The sequence below is a fragment of the Myripristis murdjan genome, chromosome 21 (genome assembly GCF_902150065.1).
Source record: "Myripristis murdjan chromosome 21, fMyrMur1.1, whole genome shotgun sequence".
Lineage (NCBI taxonomy): Eukaryota > Metazoa > Chordata > Actinopteri > Holocentriformes > Holocentridae > Myripristis > Myripristis murdjan.
The window spans coordinates 24,289,247-24,302,403 of NC_044000.1; the positions used below are offsets into that span (position 1 = coordinate 24,289,247).

General features: G+C 41.1%; 1 protein-coding gene across 1 annotated transcript in view; it reads right to left on the minus strand.

Moving 5' to 3' along the window:
- Window positions 1-13,157, minus strand: part of neb (nebulin) — a 63,144-nt gene that overhangs the window by 26,981 nt on the left and 23,006 nt on the right. Inside the window, exons 51-90 of the mRNA XM_030080362.1 lie at window positions 12,871-13,074; window positions 12,597-12,701; window positions 12,203-12,310; window positions 11,807-12,118; window positions 11,497-11,700; window positions 11,232-11,336; window positions 10,955-11,062; window positions 10,482-10,793; window positions 10,177-10,380; window positions 9,883-9,987; window positions 9,571-9,678; window positions 9,062-9,373; window positions 8,769-8,972; window positions 8,511-8,615; window positions 8,293-8,400; window positions 7,889-8,200; window positions 7,582-7,785; window positions 7,224-7,328; window positions 6,832-6,939; window positions 6,368-6,679; window positions 5,661-5,864; window positions 5,441-5,545; window positions 5,191-5,298; window positions 4,779-5,090; window positions 4,495-4,599; window positions 4,182-4,280; window positions 3,936-4,037; window positions 3,684-3,791; window positions 3,268-3,579; window positions 3,036-3,140; window positions 2,805-2,909; window positions 2,541-2,645; window positions 2,337-2,444; window positions 2,009-2,119; window positions 1,408-1,605; window positions 1,043-1,147; window positions 792-896; window positions 600-704; window positions 398-505; window positions 160-273 (exon numbers count right to left, since the gene is read on the minus strand). Coding sequence (XP_029936222.1) covers window positions 160-273; window positions 398-505; window positions 600-704; window positions 792-896; window positions 1,043-1,147; window positions 1,408-1,605; window positions 2,009-2,119; window positions 2,337-2,444; window positions 2,541-2,645; window positions 2,805-2,909; window positions 3,036-3,140; window positions 3,268-3,579; window positions 3,684-3,791; window positions 3,936-4,037; window positions 4,182-4,280; window positions 4,495-4,599; window positions 4,779-5,090; window positions 5,191-5,298; window positions 5,441-5,545; window positions 5,661-5,864; window positions 6,368-6,679; window positions 6,832-6,939; window positions 7,224-7,328; window positions 7,582-7,785; window positions 7,889-8,200; window positions 8,293-8,400; window positions 8,511-8,615; window positions 8,769-8,972; window positions 9,062-9,373; window positions 9,571-9,678; window positions 9,883-9,987; window positions 10,177-10,380; window positions 10,482-10,793; window positions 10,955-11,062; window positions 11,232-11,336; window positions 11,497-11,700; window positions 11,807-12,118; window positions 12,203-12,310; window positions 12,597-12,701; window positions 12,871-13,074 — 6,369 coding nt within the window. The remainder of the gene's footprint in view (window positions 1-159; window positions 274-397; window positions 506-599; window positions 705-791; window positions 897-1,042; window positions 1,148-1,407; window positions 1,606-2,008; window positions 2,120-2,336; window positions 2,445-2,540; window positions 2,646-2,804; window positions 2,910-3,035; window positions 3,141-3,267; window positions 3,580-3,683; window positions 3,792-3,935; window positions 4,038-4,181; window positions 4,281-4,494; window positions 4,600-4,778; window positions 5,091-5,190; window positions 5,299-5,440; window positions 5,546-5,660; window positions 5,865-6,367; window positions 6,680-6,831; window positions 6,940-7,223; window positions 7,329-7,581; window positions 7,786-7,888; window positions 8,201-8,292; window positions 8,401-8,510; window positions 8,616-8,768; window positions 8,973-9,061; window positions 9,374-9,570; window positions 9,679-9,882; window positions 9,988-10,176; window positions 10,381-10,481; window positions 10,794-10,954; window positions 11,063-11,231; window positions 11,337-11,496; window positions 11,701-11,806; window positions 12,119-12,202; window positions 12,311-12,596; window positions 12,702-12,870; window positions 13,075-13,157) is intronic.

Here is a 13,157-nt window from a genome sequence, read left to right on the forward strand (position 1 = left end):
AAGCATTTATGCCAGTGTAGAAAATTAGATTAGACACTTTAGCGGTTTCTAAACACAGATCTATTCTTGCAGTGCAGCTGCTGAATTCAAGGAAATATGTACAAACTGTGAAGTCAGAGATATTATATCACTGAAAGAGGACAAAATGGCTCAACTTACATCAATGTTGAGCTTTCCAGCTTTGACACAGCGAGCAGTGGCAGGATCATCCTCCAGGGACTTGGGCAGACTGTAGAGGGATTTGAATTTCTCGTAATCCTCCTTGTACTTCACCTAGAAGGGTGGGAACAATCATATTGTTTCAATATCAGTGGTCAAAATCCAAATGTAAACAATGTGAAGCTTCAACCGCTGAATAATAACAACAGGGGAAGCAATTCATAGAAGTTGGACTCACATTGCTGAGAATGATCTTCTGCTGCTTTGCGTGTTGCAGAGCGTGTGAGTCATGTGGGATGTGGTAACTCTTGGCCTTGATTTTGTCCCAAGCAGATGTGTAAACTTTCTGTTGACAGAAAGAGCAGAGCGTTATTAGAATCAAAAAGTAGCCCTTTCAGAGCTTATCAGTGACAAAGAGAGACATATATATTCAGACTTACGTTGCTGAAGAAGTGCTTGAAGTTGTGGCATCTGGCATAGTCGTAGGTATCAAGAACAGTGGTATACATGTGCTTCTCCTTATGGTAAGCCTCCCTGTAGTTCAGCTGTGGAAAGGAAGAATTGTATTCATTCATTAAGCACAGGATAACTGTAACATGTATTGTACACTTTTAAAGGTGGAGCTCACTCACCTCGCTGGCCCAGGTGTGACCCAGGATAGCGGTCACATAGACTGGGGTGTCTGTCACGATGGAGTAGTTGTTGAATTCCTTCTTACCCTCCTCTTTGTATTTTAGCTAAAAGGGAACATGACCAGGGAATGTTATCACAAGCTGATCACCTACCTATTTCAGCATGGTTCTATTAAGAACATGTAAATCACTTGTAATAACTTACAGATCAAAGCATTTTCTATGATCCTACTGTCTGTGTGGCTACTCACATCACTCTGCAGCTCGTATGCTTTCTTGGCACGAACAATCTCAGGTGTGTCCCAGACGTAGCAGCCAATACCCTTCATCCAGTTCAGGTCCTCCTTGTAGAATACCTGTTAAAAGGCAACAGAAATTTAAAAAATATCAAATGTTCAACAATTGGGCAAATATTTGGATTGTCCTGTTTCTCTTTCTCCTATATCGTTCAGGAATGTAGCTGCCAGTCTTCAAACACATGTCTAACACAGTACAAATACATGTTAAGAGATCTGTAAAACAGCGGATGAGACTTGGGCTTTTCTAATGGCCTGCTGTGGTGAATGTTTAATGATAAAACTAGAGCAGCAGAGATGGATATTGGAGAAGAACGTACATCACTGAGAATCTCATTGGTCTTGCGGGCACGGATGGCATCCTCCTGATCAGGATGGCACGTCCACTGGTGCAGGTAGGTGCGGTAAATAACGTCACTCAGCATGTCCTGGCACCTCTTAGCCACCTGGTTGGCAATGACGTCTGGTGGGAGGTGGGTCTTGAGCTTGCTTTGATGGTAGTCTTTGTGGTAGAGCCTCTGAAAAAAGACACAAAGTAGAGAGGGAATTATTGCCATTGTCAGTTACAATGTGAAAAACAGAATTCTAACGTAGATAATAAAAATCTATATCTTAATCTGAAAAACAACTACAGGCAAATCAGATATTTGAGGTTCAAATGAGAATATAAATTATCCCTTCCAAATTACTGAACCAAAAAATAGAGAAGTGCATTTTCAGTGTTTTTTTTTTTTTTTTTTTTCACAATGGAAGGTAACTGCATCTATGCAGTCTTAGTCCAAACTCAGTGGAATAATCTTCCCCAGCCAATTTGTTTTGCTGAATCCCTGGACTATTTTAAGCTGCTTCTTAAGACCCATTTTTATAGGCAAGCCTTTCCATAGATCTAGTAAGTAATTAGAGCCAGTGACAGTAACTTACCACTCCCTTGTTCTTCTCTTGTTCTCCACAGCGCATAACCTCAGGGAAGTCCACCAGGGTTCCGGCCATGTAGTGACCCTTGCCCTTCTCAAAGTTAGTCTTGTACTTGACCTGTTAGGAACCAGGTTTAAAGTGTCAATGAGCTCAATGTAGACAAGCAAAGAAAAAAAATAATAACTTCACACACTTTGGTTTATCAACACTATTACAAAGAAACAGAGGACATCAGTAAAAAAAAAAAAAAAAAAAACATGGCTGAACACACCAACAGCTGAAAATGCTTATGATAATGTGTGATTTGTTCAGCATCACCAAACAAGTAACTCACATCGCTAGCGATCTCTCTGCCCTTCTTGCCGCTGACCAGAGGGATGTATTCATGGTTCAGCTGGTAGCCCGTAGCTTTGGAATCGTCCCAGTGTTGTTTGTAATATTTCTGAAATCAAATCATGGCAACACAGTTAAAAACAGGACTGACAACATATTAAACAAAATCACGAAGGAATGACAGAATAATTTTTTTTATTATTACCTCACTGATGTTCTTGGCCACCTCCCTGCTATGGGCCAGCTGGGGAGTGTCTTCTGAGCCAATGTAGTGGCCCTTTTCTGCATTAAAGGTCTCTTTGTACTTGAGCTGTAGTGATGCGAAATTAGGTTACAGGTTAAAATTCATAATAAAAACAAGGAACACCAACTTATCGTGAAGCTTTTCACAACCATCATGTCTGGCTTTAATGAGACTGGTTTGTTTTTAGAGTTAGCGTTTGTGTTGATTTTGTAAGAGTTCACATACATCACTGAGATTGGCAGCATTTATCTTAGCCAGGACAATTCCGGGGAGGTCGACAATCGGAGTGAATTTTCCAAAGCATTCTTTGGCATTCCTCTTGTAAAGCCTCTGTAAAAGAAGTCAGAGCATCAAGGTGATACACACTGCGACAACCCAATGGAGGAGCAACGTGCTAAATGAAACATCAAACAACAAAATCTGAATATAACACCAAATAACAAGTAGTGAACATACATCATTGAGAATTTCCTGGGCCTTTTTGACCTTGACGTGATCAACAGAGTCAGCTGCCACCCAGCCACACCCGCGAATCCATTCCAGATCAGCTTTATACACAACCTGAACATTAAAAACAAGAACAAAGGCACATATCAGAAGATTAGAAGGTGAGGAATTTATGGCAATTTATTACATGACTGTAATAAATGAATCCTTGCAGTTCTTTATGTTCTGTGATGGCACTCACATCACTCTGAAGGTCGTAGACTTTGCGGGCCTGGATGACATCGTTCTGGTCAGGCAGACAAGTCCACTGGTGCAGGCGCGTTCTGTAGTTGTCATCATTGACTTGAATCTGGCATTTCTTGGCCAGTTCGAACTGCAGCATGTCCACTGGCAGATGGAACTTGGTCTTGGACTTGTTGAAGTCTTTCTTGTACAGAGCATCACTGGCAATCTTGGCTGAGTTCAGAGCCAGCATGAGCAGAGGGTCGTCCTGGACGCTGAGCGCACCAATGTGGTGTCCTACCTGCTTACGGTATCCTTCCTTATACTTGTGCTGTGTTAGAGAAACAAAAATAGCTGTTGTTTGTACTTCCATCTTCTCAGGTGAATGCGGCACATCTTTACTAAATGTTGTATTTATGAAAGGAGGATACTCACAGCGCTCTGCACTTTGGTTGTCTGGATGCACTGCTTGATTGGTACAGCATCTCCTGGCATGAAGTAACCAGTTGCTTTGACCTTATCCCAGTCCTTTGTGTACAGTTTCTGTAACAGGAGGAAACAGCTAATGTATTTTTGCAACAATTAAGCACTTAATTTGTTGGAAGTACAAAAAAAGTTACAAAAGAAAAAACAAACATTGTTGCATTCAGCTAAGTGGCAAAAATCTCCCATGAGGTGACATCTTACCGGGTGAACATTCTTAGCCACCTCTCTGGCTGTCGCAAGGGTTGGAGTGTCCACCAATGAATACTTGGTCTTTTCCTGATGCCATGCCTCACGATACTTGGCCTGCACAGGGTGACAAATGGAAATTCAGTTAATAACCATGGGCAAGATATTTTTGACCATCTGCTATTACCACCATCATATTTAGAGTTAAAGGCAGAACATAGAAACATCATGAAAATAGCAGTGTCGCAGTGTCTTCCTCACCTCATTGAGGACTTCAGCAGCATTTTTGGCGCAGACAAGGTCCACTCTGTCAATCGGAGCTGTGAATTTCTGCTCATCAAGCTTGACACGGTAGCCTCTCTGTAAAACAGCATTAATAATATTTAAGAAAATATTTACACAACACATTTACTGTAGATAAAACCACATTTTCCTTTCTTCTTGCTTTGTACCAAATAATCTGTCTTAAATACATTTCTTAAAAGCATTTTACATACATGTACAACACAGTAATGTATATGATCTTAAAGGTGATCACAAAGTCAGCATGTGATGATTTAAGAAGCAAACTTACATCAGCCAGAATCTTCTGTGCATGTTTCACCTTTACAACATCCACACACTCATGTGGCACCCATCCACATCCACGTAACCACTCCAAATCAGATTTGTAGACAGCCTGCGAACCCAAAGGAAATGGAAATGTTCATGTGTTTCCCATCATTAATGTAGACAACATTCAGAACACAACCACTCTTAAGGAATGAAAATTCCTTAAACTAATATAGGAATATGCATGATCAAAAAAGACAACAAAGACTGAATCATAACATATAAATTAATACCAAAAAAACCTACATCGCTCTGGAGATCGTAGGCCTTCCTGGCCTGGACAACATCGTTGGAGTCTGGCAGGCAGGTCCACTGGTGCAGATGAGTTCTGTAGTTGAAGTCATTGACTTGAACCTGGCATTTCTTGGCCAGTTCAAGAGTCAGCATGTCCACTGGCAGATGGAACTTGGTCTTAGACTTGTTGAAGTCCTTCTTGTACAGAGCATCACTGGCAATCCTGGCTGAGTTCAGAGCCAGCATGATCAGAGGGTCGTCCTGGACGCTGCGGGCACCAATGTGGTGTCCAACTTGTTTACGGTATCCTGTCTTGTATTTGAACTAGTAGAGAAGAGAATAAAGATAGTTGGGAAGTCAATAAATGGCTGATTTATAAATCAGTAGTAAGATAACTTTATTGATTAAATAATCTCTCTCTTACGTCACTAATGATGTCTCTGGAGGCTTTAGCCTTCAACACAGAGATAGCATCCTCCTTGATGTGGTAGCCTTTAGCTTTCTGGTCATCCCATGCCTTGGTGTAAAGTTTCTGCAAAAAAACAAAAAAGCATCATATAGTGGATTGTTGCAAAACTATCGTCTCTACATTTTAAATAACTGACACCAAGTCAGGCTGACTGAATTTCAAGGAATGACAAATTCAAGACAAGCTTCTAAAGATGCAGACTTACATTGCTGATGTTGACACTATTAGCCTTGGATAGTTCCATGGCAGGCATGTCAGGTGTCAGGTGAATGGAGAGCTTGTCTTTTTCCCAGACTTCCTTGTATTTTCTCTGTCAAAGTGAACAATTAAAGCGTCAGTCTACAAATTAAGAATGTAGATTTTTACAAACTTCTTTGCTTACTTGCAAAAGGTATTTAGCAAGCTGGAAGAGAGGTATTACTCACATCACTGAGGTTGTCGGCATTTTGCTTGGACAAGACAATAGCAGGCAGATCAACAACGCTGGTGAATTTGACAGTGCTTGGGTGCTGGCGGTAGAGCTTGTCGTTGAGGATATTCTGAGCATGCTTAACTTTGATAACATCCACGCAGTCCTGAGGCGACCAGCCGCATCCTCTCAGCCACTCCATGTCAGATTTGTACACAGCCTAAAAGACAGGACCAATTTGTACTTCAGGCAAGGAGCTATGTTTTCAATCTAGTTACTTTATTTGTCTGTCAGCAAGATGTCTGAAAAATGTATGAACACATCAGCAAATTTGGTTGACAGATACACCTAATACACAGGAACAATTGATTGATCCTGGTGGTGACCCAGATCTGGGGTGTCTACCATTAGATGTCAAATGTTTTTTAAATGTTGGTCTATGAAACTAACAGAGATACAGATATACAGAGACACAGATTCCAAATACAGAAATGATGTGTGCGAAGTTAGTTAATTAACTGAGCTCAAACTTTAAGTGACAGTGATGATGGATGCTACAGATTGCTGGAGAATGGTTCTTTGTTGGTGCCGTCTGAGTGCCTTCCAGATACTGACCACAGTGATTTACAATAGCACCTTTAAGCACTGACAACAAACTCTAAAAAAACAAACAAACAAAAAAAAAACATCCCTTTGTTCATCTCATCTCATCAAGCCACTTACATCACTCTGGAGATCGTAGACCTTTCTGGCCTGAACCACATCATTAGAGTCTGGCAGGCAGGTCCACTGGTGTAAGTGGGTTCTGTAGTTGAAATCATTCACTTGAATCTGGCATTTCTTGGCCAGCTCAATTGTCAACATGTCCACTGGGAGATGGAATTTGGTCTTGGTCTTGTTGAAGTCCTTCTTATAAACATTATCGCTGGAGATCTTTGCAACATGGGCAGCCAGCATGATCAGTGGGTCATCCTGTACACTGAGGGCTCCAATATGGTGCCCACACTGCTTGCGGAAGCCAGCCTTGTACTTGTACTGAAAATTTGGTGACAGAAATTTTAGATTTTTAGCAATTCTCTTAATGTATTTTGTGGCAATTAAGTGATACAATGCTACACATCAACACTATATAATGACCAAGTAATGAAAAGACTATGAAACAGTTTAAGACAGAGGTACAGACTTACATCGCTGATAATTTCTCGAGAGGCCTTGGCTGCCAAAACAGAAATTGCATCCTTTGGAAGGAAGTAGCCCTTACTGATCGTGTCCTCATAGCCTTCACGGTAATGTTTCTGTGGGAACAAGAATGATACTGCTCGGAAATGTAACAGACACATTGTGTGCTATGCAACCCAGTATGAGCTATTCGGTATGACAGTGTCATCCATACTAGATGCTGTTAGCAAACAAATGAATAATGATGTCATTCTTGTCAGGTGTGAACCAACAACCCATATGACTTATACCCTTTGCTCATTAAAGGAATACAGTTCATAAGTACATTTATACCAATTCACAGTCACACTAATGGTTTATATTTTCATTTGTACATTTGTTCAGATAAGTGCAGCATTACCAGACTGGTGTTGAGCTTGTTCTGCTGGGCCAGGAGGATTTCAGGAGTGTCGGGCATGATGTGAAGGTTGGTCTTATCGTTCTCCCAAGCAGCAACATATGCTTTCTGTAAATGAAGGATGAGCATAATTCAGTGAAATGTTGCTTCATCTCAACAACAAAACATTAGTGAGCATTACTGAAGCAAAGAAACTTTTGTCTACAGTAAGTTAACGTGGGGAAAAAACAGACACAACTGCAGAAATATACATGGCCAATGATTTGGTCAAATGTCTGCAAGACACCCAAAGGAAAACAAAATTAAGAAGGGATAAAACTACAGTAATGTACAATAAAAATTAAAGCCACATATGTTATACCTTGTCCATGATCTGGGCATTGGCCTGAGCAAGGGCAAATGGCATGTCGGATGTCGTAGCAGTGAACTTAAAGTTGCTGGGGTGCTGACGGTATTTCCTGTCACTCAGGATCTCTGCTGCCTTCTTAGCTTTCTCCACGTCAAGCGAACCAATAGGCACCCAACCTGATCCCTTGATCCATTCCATATCGGCCTTGTATACAGCCTATGTTACAGTGGGAAAAATAGGAGATTAGAAAGGGTGTTTTGAGGAAAAAAACAGTGACTGCAATGTTCAGGAAACATAATGAAAAAGTGCCAAAACTCACATCACTCTGGAGATCGTAGACCTTTCTGGCCTGTACAACATCATTGGAGTCTGGCAGGCAGGTCCAGTTGTGAAGATGAGTTCTGTAGTTGAAGTCATTGACTTGAACCTGGCATTTCTTGGCCAGTTCAAGAGTCAGCATGTCCACTGGCAGATGGAACTTGGTCTTAGACTTGTTGAAGTCCTTCTTGTACAGAGCATCACTGGCAATCTTGCCTGAGTTCAGAGCCAGCATGATCAGAGGGTCGTCCTCGACGCTGCGGGCACCAATGTGGTGTCCAACTTGCTTGCGGTACCCTGTCTTGTATTTATACTGTGTAGACAAAATAAGTGAGGCAGTAATTCACAAATAAAAATATACAGAGGTCCAAATGCGGGATGATAAAGTAATTACAGGGTACTTACATCACTAATGATCTCTCTTCCGTGCTTGGCAGCAATAACAGAGATAGCATCCGCCTTGAGGTCATAGCCCTTTCTGAACATCTCCTCAACACCTTCCCTGTAGAGTTTCTGAAATTGAAATTAAAATGAATCAGGACATGAAAATTATTGACATCCACTGGAGAATATATCAATGTGATGTACATCACTATATTTATATCAAAACAGATGAGACGCACCTTGCTAATGTTGTAAGCATTAGCTTTAGAAAGTAACAGCTCAGGCAGGTCAGGGGTTACGTGAGTTTTAACCTTGTCTGCCTCCCAAGCAGCCACATAATCTTTCTGTAATGAGAAGAGACATAAGTTACACAAGTTGCCACCATAGGGACAAGATCTGAAGAGGGATCATACCTCATCTACTTATCCATGTGTGATACAAAAAATGCTTAAATTCTAAGATTGTAAAATGGAAATATCTGAGGATATTGTGAATACCTTGTTCATGATATCAGCATTTGTTTTGGCCAAGACCATGGGCATGGAGGTCATATCAGTGGTATATTTTAGTGTGTCTGGTTTCTGCTTGTACAAACGGTCACTGAGAATCTTTGCAGCATTCTTGGCCTTCAATACATCCAGTGAGCCAATGGGGACCCATCCTGTGCCTACGATGAACTCCAAGTCAGCCTTGTATACAGCCTGATGGAAGACAAGCAAAAATGTCAACATCAAAGCACATAAGAGCAATGGACATGTGCTAGAATGCTGAGTATGTTAGAAGGACTCACATCACTCTGCAGGTCATAGGCCTTCCTAGCCTGGACGACATCATTGGAGTCTGGCAGACAGGTCCAGTTGTGCAGGCGAGTGATGTAGTTGGCATGGTTGACCTGAATCTGGTTCTTCTTGGCCAGTTCAAAGGCCATCATGTCCACTGGCAGATGGAACTTGGTCTTAGACTTGTTGAAGTCCTTCTTGTACAGAGCATCACTGGCAATCTTGGCTGAGTTCAGAGCCAGCATGAGCAGAGGGTCGTCCTGGACGCTGCGGGCACCAATGTGGTGTCCAACTTGTTTACGGTATCCTGTTTTGTACTTGAACTGAAGAAACCAGCAAAAAAAGGGTTTTATCTTAGATCTCGAGCATCCCTCACAAAAAGGACAAGCACAAGAAAAATGTATGTCCATGAGGTATAACCAACATAAAACAGCAACAACTCGGGATACTCTTAAAATAGTCTCATGAAACATTCTTTTTCACGTTTGAACAGATATATAACACAATTTGAGTTACTCACATCACTGCTGATGTCCCTGGAGGCCTTGGCGGACTTGACAGAAATGGCATCCACAGGAAGGTGATAGCCCTTCTTAATGGTGGCCTCATAACCTTGCCTGTATAGTTTCTGCAAGGAAATATAAAGGTTTTATTATATTTACTGTATGAGACTGAGGAAAATGTTACTTAGTTCATTTGAACTCTCCAGTGCTTTAACTATCTAGGGTACCTGTGAATAAAATCTACCTGTGAGGAAATATAACAATTATATGCACTTTAATGCTATTTATATGTGATTGATATGTGGCTAAAAAAGAACAAGCATACTCACATTGCTTATGTTAATGGAATTCTGCTGTGAGAGAAGGATCTCAGGGGTATCAGGCTTGATGTGTAGCTTGGTCTTGTCCCTCTCCCATGCCTCAGTATAGAGACGCTGAAACACACCCCAAATAATCCCAGCATTTACTGAAAGTTTCATTTAAAGAGATTGCCAATATTTACCACACTGAATATCTTTACAATCAAAGACATCACTACTGGAGGTATTACACACACACACACATAGAAAATTGCTTACGTTTTAGCTCAATGAAACCATTTTGTGTTAAATGATGAAGTCTACCTTGTTCATGGTCAGAGCGTTATTTTGCGCCAGGGCAATGTTCATGGCGTCCATGCGGCTGCTGAAGGGGACTGTGCTGGGGTGCTGGCGGTACTTCGTATCACTCAAGATCTCTGCAGCCTTCTTGGCTTTCTCCACCTCAAGCGAGCCAATGGGGACCCAGCCCAGGCCCTTGAGCCACTTCAGGTCAGCTTTGTACACAGCCTATGAGGTGCAATAACACCAAATTCAGTTCCTGATATACTCTGCATGATGAATACAGCATGAAAGACTAAGAGAAACAAATAAACAAAATGCAAACTCACATCACTCTGTAGGTCATACACTTGTCTGGCCTGGACAACATCATTGGAGTCTGGCAGGCAGGTCCAGTTGTGAAGATGAGTTCTGTAGTTGAAATCATTGACTTGAATTTGGCATTTCTTGGCCAGTTCAAGAGTCAGCATATCCACTGGCAGATGGAACTTGGTCTTGGACTTGTTGAAGTCCTTCTTGTACAGAGCATCACTGGCAATCTTGGCTGAGTTCAGAGCCAGCATGAGCAGAGGGTCGTCCTGGACGCTGCGGGCACCAATGTGGTGTCCAACTTGTTTACGGTATCCTGTCTTGTATTTGAACTGAAAGAAAAACAATTACACATTAAATAGTGAAGGAGAATATTTTGATTACTTATACACTGTATATAAAAAGGCCATTGTATGCAGCAGAATATACAATAAATTTAACAGTCACTTTTCACATTCGACTTAAATGACTAAGAAATCAAACAGAAACTTACATCACTTGCAATGTCCCTTGAAGCTTTGGCTGCGATGATGGAAATGGCATCATTACGCAGATCATAGCCCTTCTTCTTGGCTTCTTCATTTGCCTGTTTGTAGGCTTTCTATATGAAAGAAAAAAACAAAACAGTTAATGAATTCAGACATGAGGAGCTCCCTGACTAAAATACATATACCTACCCCATGCAATACACTTGAGCTCCCCATCGTAAGAAATCCATATATGTCAGCATACCACCATGAACCACAATAACAACATAATTATTCACTTACCACGCTGTAGTTGACCTTGTTTGCTTTGGCCAGAAGAACATCCATAGCATCAGGCATGATGTGGATCTTGGTCTTCTCATTCTCCCATGCTTCAATGTATGATTTCTGCAGTCATAGAAGCAACAGCATGAGAGGTTATTCATGGTGTGAATGCTGCAAGTGTACAGTTTTAATGGAGAAGAATCCCATTATCATGTCAGCACACATAACTTAACCGAGTAATACATCATTACACTTGACAGTGTTTTGAAGAATCACTTAGTACCTTGTTGATAGTCTGAGCATTGGCTTTAGCCAACACCATCGGCATGTCTTCAGTTGTGCTGGTGAATTTGTAGTTGCTTGGATGGCGACGATACACTTTCTCACTCAGGATCTCACCAGCTTTCTTAACTTTCTCAACATCCAGTGACCCAATAGGAACCCATCCAATGCCCTGCATCATCTTTTGATCAGCCTTGTAAACAGCCTGGACAAAACAAACAAGGTTTACAAAGTTGTTTCTCAGTTAAAAAAATAAGCATGCATAAAAACAATGTATTTGCACACCATAAGTTCCAAGAATCCGTACTCACATCACTCTGTAGATCATATGCCAGTCTGGCCTGGACAACATCATTGGAGTCTGGCAGGCAGGTCCAGTTGTGCAGGCGGGTGATGTAGTTGGCATGGTTGACCTGAATCTGGTTCTTCTTGGCCAGTTCAAAGGCCATCATGTCCACTGGCAGATGGAACTTGGTCTTGGACTTGTTGAAGTCCTTCTTGTACAAAGCGTCACTGGCAATCTTGGCTGAGTTCAGAGCCAGCATGAGCAGAGGGTCGTCCTGGATGCTGAGGGCACCAATGTGGTGGCCAACTTGTTTACGGTATCCTGTCTTATACTTGTACTAGAAGAAGAATGAAAGAAATTCTATAGTAATGTCAAAAGCAACATGATAAATTTGTAAAACTTGTCAAGTTCAACAACTTACGTCACTGGCAATGTCCCTTGAAGCCTTGGCTGCGATGATGGAAATGGCATCATTACGCAGATCGTAGCCCTTCTTCTTTGCTTCTTCATTTGCCTGTTTGTAGGCTTTCTGTATGAAAGACCAAGAGCAAAAATCTCAGTGAATTCAGCACACAGACAGGAAGAGCTCACTGACTAAAACACTTACACTGACCTCATGCAACTCCCATCAAAACTTTTACCCATTGTAGTTTTTTTTTGTTGGCTGCTTGTGCTGTTGGAAATATAGGAATTTAAACTTATTCTACTGTATCTATCACTCTAAATTGCTCTTGATAACAGCAACAGCTAAATGCCAAAAAAAAATAAATGTACATTTAAATGGGATGAATGAACGAATATTGTTTTTTACTCACCACACTATAGTTGACTTTGTTGGCTTTGGCCAGAAGAATATCCATGGCATCAGGCATGACGTGGATTGATGTCTTGTCTTTCTCCCATGCATCAATATATGCTTTCTGTAATACCATGTCATTTCAGTCATTCCCATACTTAGGCACAATAAAACAAATGATATTTCAAATAAAGGAGGCTAAGTTATTTTTTATCAATGTCTGATACAATGATATTTTAAGCATGATATAAGTGGGTAAGCAGTAAGTTTGATGAATATAGAAGAGATATTACCTTGTTGATAGTCTGAGCATTGGCTTTAGCCAACACCATCGGCATGTCTTCAGTTGTGCTGGTGAATTTGTAGTTGCTTGGATGGTGACGATACACTTTCTCACTCAGGATCTCACCAGCTTTCTTAACTTTCTCAACATCCAGTGACCCAATAGGCACCCATCCAATGCCCTGCATCATCTTTTGATCAGCCTTGTAAACAGCCTGGACAAAACAAACAAGGTTTACAAAGTTATTTCTCAGTTAAAAAATATGCATGCATAAAAACAATATATTTGTACACCATG